This window comes from Kuraishia capsulata, genomic scaffold (assembly GCF_000576695.1).
Source record: "Kuraishia capsulata CBS 1993 genomic scaffold, Kuraishia_capsulata_scaffold_3, whole genome shotgun sequence".
Lineage (NCBI taxonomy): Eukaryota > Fungi > Ascomycota > Pichiomycetes > Pichiales > Pichiaceae > Kuraishia > Kuraishia capsulata.
The window spans coordinates 1,614,757-1,626,080 of record NW_019172952.1 but is presented as its reverse complement, the minus strand read 5'-3'; the positions used below and the strand labels follow the sequence as shown (position 1 = coordinate 1,626,080).

At 45.6% G+C, this 11,324-nt stretch overlaps 6 protein-coding genes across 6 annotated transcripts; 2 read left to right on the top strand and 4 right to left on the bottom strand.

Moving 5' to 3' along the window:
• Positions 1-113: 113 nt before the first annotated feature.
• KUCA_T00003096001 (uncharacterized protein) lies at positions 114-869 on the top strand (the record flags this gene model as incomplete). Its single annotated transcript, XM_022603406.1, has 3 exons — positions 114-194; positions 245-363; positions 419-869. 3 exons carry the CDS (start codon positions 114-116, stop codon positions 867-869), a joined length of 651 nt encoding a protein of 216 aa, XP_022459115.1.
• Positions 870-1,421: 552 nt separating this feature from the next.
• Positions 1,422-2,345, bottom strand: KUCA_T00003095001 (uncharacterized protein; the record flags this gene model as incomplete). The annotated part of the gene is made up of 1 exon (XM_022603405.1): positions 1,422-2,345. One exon carries the CDS (start codon positions 2,343-2,345, stop codon positions 1,422-1,424), a length of 924 nt encoding a protein of 307 aa, XP_022459114.1.
• Positions 2,346-2,866: 521 nt separating this feature from the next.
• Positions 2,867-4,615, top strand: KUCA_T00003094001 (uncharacterized protein; the record flags this gene model as incomplete). Its single annotated transcript, XM_022603404.1, has 1 exon — positions 2,867-4,615. One exon carries the CDS (start codon positions 2,867-2,869, stop codon positions 4,613-4,615), a length of 1,749 nt encoding a protein of 582 aa, XP_022459113.1.
• A 53-nt stretch (positions 4,616-4,668) lies between these two features.
• Positions 4,669-5,643, bottom strand: KUCA_T00003093001 (uncharacterized protein; the record flags this gene model as incomplete). Its single annotated transcript, XM_022603403.1, has 1 exon — positions 4,669-5,643. One exon carries the CDS (start codon positions 5,641-5,643, stop codon positions 4,669-4,671), a length of 975 nt encoding a protein of 324 aa, XP_022459112.1.
• Positions 5,644-5,774: 131 nt separating this feature from the next.
• KUCA_T00003092001 (uncharacterized protein) lies at positions 5,775-6,530 on the bottom strand (the record flags this gene model as incomplete). Its single annotated transcript, XM_022603402.1, has 1 exon — positions 5,775-6,530. One exon carries the CDS (start codon positions 6,528-6,530, stop codon positions 5,775-5,777), a length of 756 nt encoding a protein of 251 aa, XP_022459111.1.
• Positions 6,531-6,809: 279 nt separating this feature from the next.
• Positions 6,810-9,258, bottom strand: KUCA_T00003091001 (uncharacterized protein; the record flags this gene model as incomplete). The annotated part of the gene is made up of 2 exons (XM_022603401.1): positions 6,810-9,113; positions 9,166-9,258. 2 exons carry the CDS (start codon positions 9,256-9,258, stop codon positions 6,810-6,812), a joined length of 2,397 nt encoding a protein of 798 aa, XP_022459110.1.
• Between the last annotated feature and the right edge of the window lie 2,066 nt (positions 9,259-11,324).

Genomic DNA, 11,324 nt, shown 5'->3' with positions numbered 1-11,324 from the left:
AATAATCGGCCCGTACACTACCCAACTATCCTCCACCAAGATAGCTCGTCGATAGCTATCAAGAAGGCCAGAGCAGGGGAACTAATCAATGACCCATTCATCCTAAACATAAAATGTCAGAAGTCGAATCAGACCATTCCAAGAGACTCGAACAGTCTCTAGATGCCATCATTGCTACCGGGCCCTCCAGCAGAGTATGTAAGAACACAGTTCATGATGTTGCTCATCAACTAACGCAAGACAGCCCCCAAGGAGATCCAATGGAGTTAGCAAAAACACCAAATCGGGTAGAGGACGCCATCCAAGAAATGACAGGGTGAGTTTCAGGCCTCCTCCAAAAAATAGAGAAGCCGAAAGACTGAGGTGAGTGTTGATTGCGGGCGTTACTCGTCCCAGGCTTATAGACTAACCAAGACAGCGAGGGAAAAGCATATTTGCGTGTCAGAAATCTGCACCCAGAACTATCCGAACAGGATATTTTTGACTTGTTCTCCAAAGTGGGAGAGGTCAAGTTTTGTCTGATCCAATTCGGAACCAATGGCAGTTCCACGGGCACGGCCTTTGTGGGCTTTGTTAACCCGGAGGATTCTCGTTTGGCCATTGAACAGTTTGACGGAAGAAAAGCAGCTGGCCAGATAATAAGCGTTGAGAATGCTGTTGATCTGGCTTCCAGAATCAGTGTTGGAGCGAAGAAGCGTGGCAAGCGTGAGCCCAAGCCAAAGGATCACAAGAAATCCATCGAGGAACTGGATGCTGAATTGCAGAACTACATGGGTGGACAAGTCCAAGCTGAAAAAGAGTCTGAAACTGTTGAGCCATCCCAGCCTTTTGCTGCTGTTAACACCGGCGATGGTATGAGTCTCGACTAGGAGGAAGATGTATAAGCGATCATCAATAGAGATCTGGAGTAGAGATCTTTGTGAAAGATCTTGAGAAGAGATACTTGCTAGAAATTAGTATACGAAACAAGTATCAGAGGTTTGTATGAAATTTTGTATTATAACATATTTGTACACGTTCGGCAACTTTAGCAGGTGATAGCTATTTTTCGAATATTTGTTTTGCTTCTATAAATTTTTCAGCTGCAGTCCTCATGCAAGGCATGTATATACCTTGAGAGAATTGTCAACTGTAGAAAAATTCTTTATCAGCCTAACATTATTAGTGTTCTGCAAGAAATGATTTATATATGTCACCCATAACTCAGGCCTTGGGTCTCAATCTTATTTTAGGTGGTTCTTATGAAGATTCGTGGAAATTTCATGAACTTACAATCACCTGGATCACTCTACAATGATCAACTATAAACCACAGGTCTTCGGCAAAGTCCTAAAAAAGCCATCTAGATACATACAAGAGATAAGTGGCCATTCCCAGTCTTCAACTCTATGCGGGATGAATATTATTCAAAACATACGCGTTTAGTGACCACCGGCACCCAACTCAATGGCTGGTGGGCATCCAAGGGTCTTCTTCAAAGAACCGTAGATGGTGAATTGCAACGAAGTCAAGGTACCAACCATGATCAAACGGGTTGGCAAACCGGCAAAAGAACCTCTGACACCAAGTTCCTTGGCCAATTGGCCCAAAAGACCAATGGTGGACTGACCTGGAGCCTTCTTGGTCTTGTTGACCTTGGACAGCAAAGTGTCGGCTGGTTGAGAGACAAAGGCAGCAGCACAACCGGCGATAACACCGGCACCGAGGTTAACGGCAGTGACGGCACCGTCACTGAGCTTCTCCTTTGGAGTTGGGATGGCTCCGTAGATGGCCTCGGCAGCAACTTCGTAGGTCAAGAACTTGGCAATGTTGTATGGGATCTGCTTGAACAAGATTGGGGTGAAACCGTTGTAGAACGAACCAACACCTTCCTCCTTGGCAATTCTGGAGAAACCGCCAACCAAACCGTTGGCGAAAGATGGCTGCGACACCAATCTGATTCTGGTGGCCTCCAATGGACAAAGTGCAATATCAGCGAAAAACTCGGCAATAGCAGCAGAAGCAATGTAGACACCGGTCTTGTACTTGACGGCAGTGTCGAAGCCGAGGTAATCAATGAAGGTCTTCTTGAAAAGCTCGTATCCACCGAACTTGAAAGCACCTTGCATGGAGTAACCCAAAACAGTTGGGCCAAGACCGGTCAACAAAGCACCAGCACCCTCAGCAGACACAACCTTCTTGAAGGAACCGATCATACCAGTGTTGTAGACGGTTGGCTCCAATTGGATTCTTGTCTTGACCACGTCGATAGGGGTCATGGAACCGTGGGTGACACCACAGCCGATGGCACCAGCCAGGGCAAAGGAGGCGTAGTCCTTAACAGTAAAGTTGGGAAGAGTGGCCATTTCAAATAGATTCTATTATTAACAAAAGAATACAGGTTGTTGGAAAACAAAGAAAGAAAGGGAGAGAAAGGAAAATCCCTTTGCAGCTCGCTTCGCATTGCGACTTTTTCGGGTGGATTTGATTCGATGTCGATTTTGGAATGCCGTTTGAGGCAATTACCCGATTTGGCGAATCTGCCCCGGGGGTTTTCGTGTCCGTGTGCGGCCCAAACAGGAGGTGGGTTTGCCTCATGTGGAAGATTATTTAGTTGTAGGGGACGTGTGGCCCAAACCTTTGCGCGTGCTTTGTGGATTTGGGGTTGCAGACAATACTTGACAGCGACTGCCCTATTCTCTTGCGATTTATAATTTCAGCTGAAGACTGGTCGGGGAGCTGTTCAGAGCCTTCTGTCTCCCCGATTTTTCCCGAGACCCTCTTACGTGCACCACCCATAATATTGGGGCTCGCAACCACACAGATACGGATCTTCAGTCCATCATTTTAGCCTTCTCACAGAACGCTACGCCGTATTCCACTGGCAATGGCTATAATATTTGGAAAGCGATATCGCGATTCGCGTGTCGTGTTGACTGTATTTGCAGTGTTGCTATTGATTTTTGTGTACCGATCGCATTCTGCCGATGATGCTGTTGAGTTCCAATCTCTACAGCCCCCCGCACCAAAGAAAAAAACTGGAACAAAGGAAATCCAGCCGCATCTTCAGCAGGAAGGCTGGTTGAGCTCGAAGATGTCGCGATGTGCTAATTATCTTGATTATTCGCAACAGATGCACAAGCCTCTCTCCTCCGGTTCTCTGAAGCTTCCATATATGAGACCTCCGGAATCATGTCGAACTTTCAGTTCTGCTGCTGTGGAGAAGGTGATCCTGGATCTGAAGGAGCGAGTGAGAGATCCTGACTTGTCTCGTTTGATTGAGAACTGTCTCCCAAACACTTTAGACACGACGATTTTGTGGCATGACAGCTCAAAGACAGATCCACGCACTTTCGTAGTGACGGGAGACATCCATGCGGAATGGCTCCGTGATGCTGCCAGGCAGTTGTCAGTGTACCAGCCAATGGCACGGTATGACCCAGCTCTTCAGCTTATGATCAAGGGTGCAATTGCACAACAGGCCAACTACATACTGAAGGCTCCATATTGCAATGCCTTCCAGCCCCCGCTCAAGTCCAATGTAAAGAGGAAACCGTCCACTGTGGACTACGTATCCCCCCCTCCACCATGGAGGCATGTTTTCGAGTGCAAATGGGAGATTGACTCTTTGGCTTCGTTTTTAACTCTGTCCAATGACTACTATGATAACACGGACGATACTTCCTTCATGACCAAAGAGTGGTTTTCAGCAATGGAGATGGTCCTGGTCATTTTGCAGAGAGAAAGCTCACCCACATTTGATTCTCGGGGCAACATTCTTCCATTTTATTACAGTTTCCAGCGCGATACACGCATAGGAACAGAAACCCTTCCTTTAGCTGGAACCGGAAATCCAGTCAATTTTGATACCGGTCTGGTGAGATCGGCGTTCAGACCCTCAGACGATGCGTGTACGTTCCAGCTTTTTGTACCTGGAAATGCCCAGATGTACGTCGAGTTGAACAGAGTGATACCGTTGCTCTCAAACGCAGGCCAGGCCAAGCTTGCCAAAGTTGCTTCCGGCTTTGCAAAGAACATTCGCAACGGTATCTACCAGCATGCCATAGTGAACCATCCCGTTTATGGAAAGGTGTTTGCTTATGAAGTAGACGGCTACGGCAGTGCCAGTTTCATGGATGATGCGAACATTCCGTCGCTTCTCTCTCTGCCTGATCTAGGTTTTGTTGAGAAGACAGACTCCATCTACAGGGCTACGCGGAAGATGATCATGGCGAAGAAGGGCAACCCATATTATCTCGAGGGCGCGTTTTTCAAAGGTATTGGAGGACCACACATTGGTATTAACAATGCCTGGCCTATGTCATTGCTGATAGCAATTCGTACGACTGACAACGATGACGAAATTGCGGGCTATCTCACCACGTTGATGAAAACCACCGGCAGGCTCGGTCTAATGCACGAGAGTATTGATGTTAACTCGCGTGGGGGGATGTCATACACGAGACCGTGGTTTGCGTGGGCCAACTCAGAGTTTGGAAAGACCATCCTGGACCTGGCAAAGCGGAAGCCTCATCTTATATTCAACAGCGAGTATGCGCAAACGCCATATGATGTCGATGAGGCGATGAAGGCGGCGGGTTTGGTAAAGGCGGCACCCGCAGCGAAGGCTACCTGAGCCAGATGTGAATCATGGACTGTTGTCAAATGCTTATTCTCGGCCTCATGCTGTCACAAATCAACTTCTCTGTTGCACGGAGGACTCATCAACTCGTCATAAAAACCCGAGTCCACCAACTTCTGCTCCATTGTCTTCCAATGAGACCACTTCGCGGCGGGCTTCAAATCCAGATCTATAATTTTAATGTCAGCCGCATCTTCACCAAAGGTGATGAAAACCGTAACGTCTTTCATAGTCATGCTTAGGCTGAGGTCTTCGCCTATACTGGATTCTCCCTTTAAGTTTCGAATATTTTGGTGGACATCCAGATTATTTTCGTTCTGTAATTCAAATATGGCCTTTATTGAAGACTGTCGCTGAAGAACATGTAGCAATTGAACTTTCAACTGAGTGACATCCATGTGTTCGGCTAGAGGACTGCATACTTTGTCTGTCCATCTTTGAAGCGTTTTAGGACTCAATAAGTCAAGAGGACATATTGGTCTGCTTATTCCACCACCTGCTCCAGTACTTTTTCCGGTATTTCCTCTTTTGGTCTCACTTCTCAGCCTCTCTAGAGCACAATTACGACATGTGCTGACACCAGCCGGTAATTGATACAGCCATTTAGGCTTTAACTCCAAAACCGTAATATCGTTTTGATAAAACCGAAACTTGATATGTTTGGACATCTCCACAATATTTGTCGCCCTCTCATATTCTGGAAGAATGTTCGGCAATAGAATCCCGTACTTTTCATCTTTTTGAAGTGCCACATGTGAGATGCCTGATAACGCCTCTGCGAAACCGGGTGCTAACTCCACCAATGACATGTCAACAATCTCGCCATTCTTGAAGCTTGGTCTTATCTTTGAGTTGACATATTCGACAATGGATTGCACCGGGATATAGCCCTGCGAGTCTGCTAATTGCAACCGTAGCCTCAACACCAGACCTTGAAGCTTAGGATCTTCACCACGGTAGCTAAACACAGCATTGGCGTTTCCTTTAGCTAGGAATATCCAGTCAGACTGGTTAGTGAGCATTCTCCATTAGTACGAAAAATTCCGAATGTTTTATCGATACAAAGGAGTTTCCTACTGAAACACGTTTTACAAGCCAGAAACGACCGTAAGAGGTAAACTTCGCTTGAGCTATATATTGTGCGGCGCACACTTTACACAGACACGCCCCCGTCAATAGCCACCACTGTTCCCGTGGAACTGGAAAGCTTCGCAAGATGGATATAATGCGAGGCACATTCGTCCAATTCTGGGAGCTTTTTTATTGGAGTCTGATCTGTTGCCGTTTTGATTCTTTCTGGTCCAAACTTTTGCCCCCATTCGGTCAGCAGCAACCCTGGGCATATCGCATGGACGCGGATCTTGGTCCCCTGAGTTTTCGCCAGGAACTTCACCAAATGGATCAATGCTGATTTACTGACAGCGTAAGGGATACTAGAACCATAGACAATTCTACCAGCGACTGAGGCACTCACGAGGAAACACCCACCGTCTTCGTTAGCCTCAAGGTGCTTCTTGGCAGCTTTGTAGAGATAGAAGTGGCTTTTGACGTTGGCATTAAAGCAACCGTCCCACAGTTCTTCGTCAAGAGCATCCAGATCCTCGTATGGCACGACTTTGGTCCAACCAGCGTTGGAAACAACGATGTCAAGCCTTCCAAATGATTCGATGGTCTTCGCTACCAACAACTCAGCCGCTCCAGCTTCAAAAATGCTGGCCTGTATTAATACCACCTTGACATCATATTCCGTCTCAATTTTCTTTTGGAGATTTTCGGCCCGTTCTCTCGAGTTTGCGTAGTTGATTGCTAGGTCCACCCCTTCCTGAGCAAGTTGCACAGCAACTTCAGCCCCCAGACCAGCAGAACCACCGGTGATGAGAGCTACCTTCCCTTTGAGGTCAATTGGCATTGTGATACAAGTTAGCAATCTATAGGCTCCTTTAAGTTAGATCTCTTTAACTGACTCAATCACTCTTCAGTTGGAAAGATTTTCCTGTCAGATACCCCACCTCCTGGTTGAAGAATCGAGTATCGCACGTTTTCGCGGGGTGCGATGTCAATTCCTACGTTTCTTCCTTCATGAATAAATCTCTTTCTCTCTGGGAAACAAAATAGAATCTGCGAATCGTAAACAATTTTGCAAGATATAAGCAAAAATCCAACATGTGCGGTCTCTTTGCTTGGAGTCTCAAATATTCGTCTTCTTTCCGATAAAGATCACCTCCTGGTTCTTATCCTGGTTATCGATCTTCAGCATCTCTTCCAGACCCTGGAATGCTGAGTTCAAAGGAACCAGGAAATGGTCGATAACCATGGAGCGCGTGAGATGACCTGGTCTCCTGATGATGTTCAGCCATTTGCTACTTGTGGTGGTGAACCCTCTGGCTTTCAGCACCTCCTTCTCGAAAAGGTGCACCAGAGGAGTATTGAGTTGCATGTCGGTTCCAAGTATTTTTGGGCCAAAAGTTCTGGTTTCTTCAATCTTACCCAAAATGTGGTTCACAAGAGAGTTGTCGATCTCAGACGATTGCATGAAACCAGAACGAATGATACAACGATAAACTCCGTCAATTGCTTCCACCTTCTGAAGGGAGATACGTTCGTGAGGCTCTAGGTTTGGCACGGTTCCCACGCGTGTTTCAACCACAACAAGAACCTGAGGCAAAGTTTGGAAGATGGAAAGAATGTCGGACAACAACTCAGGCAAGAATTTCCTGGCGGTGAGAGGGACGGACGTTTGGCTATAGAGGAATGCAACGGACTTGGTTCTGCTTATAGGGATTTCGTTCACTCCATTCTTGAACAGCAAGAAGCCCTCATTGATATCCTCTTCGATATCCTCTTCTTCTGAAGCTTCACTCTCAGGTAGGATCTCAAATTCCCTACCAGCAATGTTAGGGCGTTTCAAATCCAGTACTTCCTCACCCCTTGGTGCCTTGAGGACAAACATGTCTTGAACGCTTTTGACACTATCCAGCTCGTTGTTCACTTTCAAACTGCGGAACCAGCGCCAGCAACTCATGAAAGTAAAACTGATCACGGTCATCATGAGTGGAAACCAGGCTCCATGAACCACCTTCTTCAGACCAGAAGCTACCAGTGTACATTCAAGAGCTCCAAAAGCAGCGAAAAACACTAACGGAATAATGAACTTGAATTTAAACACCCAGATCATAGCAATGCTGATGAGAATCGTTGTGACAAAGAAATCCAGGGCAACTCCAAGTCCATAAGCTGCTGTCACTGCAGCACTGGTCTTAAATCCAACTGTGGTACAGATGACTCCAACCATGAGCATGTAATTAACAACTGGAATGAAGATCTGGCCGGTGTTCTTGGCAGATACGTGCAAGACCTTAAATCTTGGAAAACAGTCCAGCATAATGAGTTGCTTGACAATGGAAAACACACCAAGAATAAGAGCCTGTGATGCAATGACTGTTGCAAGGGTGGAAATCACAAACACGAACCAATAAAACCCGCTTCCTACTCCTCCGGGGATGGAACGGTAAAAAATGTTTTCAACCGCATCAGGATGCTCCATGAGAAAGGCGGCTTGACCCAAGTATGTCAACATGAGACATGGATACACGAAGAATATCAGCGTTAGTTGGATTGGAAGTTTTCCAAAATGGCCAATATCTGCAAACATGGCTTCTGTACCTGTCACTGCAAGCATTACGCCTGCCAATGTGTCGATATCACCTTTATCTTTCAAAAAGTCGATTGCGTAAACTGGACTCAATGCTTTCATGATGTCTGGGTGGAGGTTGATGTTTATGCATCCCATAACGAAGATACAGATGAACCAAATGAAGATCACGGGTGCAAACAGAATGGATATCTTCCCAGACCCAAGGCTCTGAGCAATGAATAGGCACAACAAAATGACGCAGGAAATTGGTAACACCTTGCTTTCAAGCGAAGGAGCCGCGACTGCAATGCCATCAACTGCAGACAGAACCGATGTAGTTGGAGTCAGCAAACCATCTGAAATTACCAAACTGCATCCGATGAAACAAAGAACGAGAATCGGCACTGACAAAAGACTCTTGATGAAAGCGCCCTCATTCCTGTTACTTGTTGCAGATGCTCCAGTGGCTGTTCTGGTCAGTGTTAGCAGATCTTCATCCATGTCTGACAGAGCAGTTGCAGCCTTTCCTCCACCAACTCCTACCCCTGGAATCTTTACTCCGCGAGGTCCTATCTTGAGGGTTCTGGCTATCTTGGCGTAGATAGCTACCTGACCTCCTTCGCCGTTGTTCGGGCCCAGGAAGAGTACAATCAAGGCGTATTTTACGATGACCACCAAGGTGAAGATCCAGAAGATACACGAGGCTGAGCCATAGATGTCGCTCTTCTTCAAAGAAGAGGATGACGACAAGATGGTCGAGACAGTGTACAAAGGACTGGTTCCAATATCACCATAGATGGCACCCAGAGACGAGAATCCCAAAAAGAGAACCTCGCTGGCTCTCGCTTTACGCTGATACTAAAACCATTCGTTAGAAGAATTCCATTAAATTTGTGGAAAGTTGGCTCACCTTGACTGGAAAGTTTGAGTCGGTTGAGTTCAAGATTCCAATCTCAACTTCTTCATCGGAGACTGGCACCACTTTGGGGCTTTGGAGAGACATGAGCTTCACTAGGAGGGGTTGCTTGGTTGATTTTGCGTAGAAAAGCGCTGGATTTGGTATGCACGTTTTACAAGAGACAGTACTCTGTAACTTGGTTGTTTGAGAGCCTTCCTACTGGCTTTTATAGCTCAAGAATTCTACCATGCCAACTTTGATACCCGTTCCATATTGTTCAGCATTATCACAGGCGTTTCAAGTTGCAACTGTTACCATTATTGAGGTTGAGAGATTTTTGGAGACACCAAGAACTTCTCTGATTGGCTTGACATAGAGGCTGAACGCTTTCACTAGCAAAATTTTCTCATCAAAACATGAGATTACCTAGCATACGGGCCCAAATAGACTCCGAGACAGCGCAAATACTTTGCGGTCGGCGTCTATGCGAGGCCCCGCTAATGTGAAATCTCAAAAAATCACTTATAGTAGGAAAGAAATTATTTAGGGAGAGGGCGATGTATGGTAGCATAATTCTAGCACTTTTCGGGCTAATTATCAACACCTGTGGTGCTTTTCGCACGGCTTGGTCCATAGACCTGAGCGATTTAAAACTTTTTGAGGGGTTCAGAGCGGGTTTACGCGGTCCAATGTGGTAATTTTACGCTTGGATTTAGGGCAGCTCATAGTCTAGAGACAAATGGATCACGTTCAGCCTTTCATCCCAAACCTGTGCCTCTGAAAAAAAAGCGCTTATGACGTGTGACGTCAAAAGAATCCAGGATTTTGTGAGGCATCTCCGCGAGAACGGGAGTTTCTTGGGGGATCTCGAGAACCCTCTGACATTGGGACAGAGAGACCAATATTCAGGCCTGAGGTTTTCGAGGTTGAGTCAATCCGCTGTTTTTCTCAGCGACTATCTTCCTTATTTCTTGTCTCTCCAGGAAATACGTAATTTCGAACCCTCTTCTGTACTAGGTTTGTGTTTAGCCCAGAGATTCTTGTTCAGGAGGATTTTTTTGTTGGCTGTGAATTTTGTGTAGTGAGATATAATTGAATCCGCTCTATCTTCTGTAGTTACAGCGAAAATAAATGCTGGAGACTCATACTAAGTTAAGAAACAACCCTTTCTAATCAAAATACAGGATCGGCTATAATTATTCTGAGGAATTCGAAATTGACTTTTCTGAATATTCCATACTTGAAAGATACTCCAATTCTATCTATACAAAACTGAGCCAGTAACAAATACATGAGTTGTTAAAGAATATTGACGTCCTATGCTTTACAGTTTCTGAAAGTCTCAGAATAGTCATTCTCGCTCCCATCAAAACCTTTCAGATGCATTTCTGAAAATAGACTGATGATCCCTCTAAGTATACACTTAATAGCTGATTTTTATGAAAATACTGAACTTTTCAGAAAAAATATAAATTAGGATCATAGAACTCCGTTTTCGGAGACGGACAAAGGCTCAAGTAAACCTAAAAAACCGTTTGATCAATAACAGAATATATGCAATGTACCTCTCAGCTGGTGCTTTTAAAGGCTACATCATACAGTTGAGATATCAGTTTCGGTACAGCGCAATCTGCAAACCGCGCCAGCTTAACCTGATTTTCTATTCCCGCGCAAGAACTTTCCGCAACGCGGCAGAAACCATAGATAACGGCTGCCTGCATGTCAAAAAGAAATGATCTGCACACTTCCTTGCGCCAGCTTGACAGATAGCAGAGATAAGGTTCGCGCCGAAGGGCGACTCGTATGATCCTGGATTTGAACTGATATATATACAGATAAAGTCATGACATTAAACATTAAAAATTGGGCGCAATTCAGTATCGGGGACCGAGAATACGAATTACGGAAAAAAAGTGGTCCTGTATCATCATCGAAAGCATACCCCATTGAACTGCAGCAGGAGACTTATCTGCTGATGCCTCGGCCACTTTCAAGCGGGAAAGAAAGCGCCATCACCCCTACCATGATTCCGGAGGCATCGATATGCCTCCTTGAAAAATAATATTAGCCATTTAGCAATCAAAAATTGAAATTGTAAAAGATTCCTGCGGCCGATTCCAGCTACAATTGTCCAATCATCGATCTCATTCTAGTTCCAATGGTTTCACGGT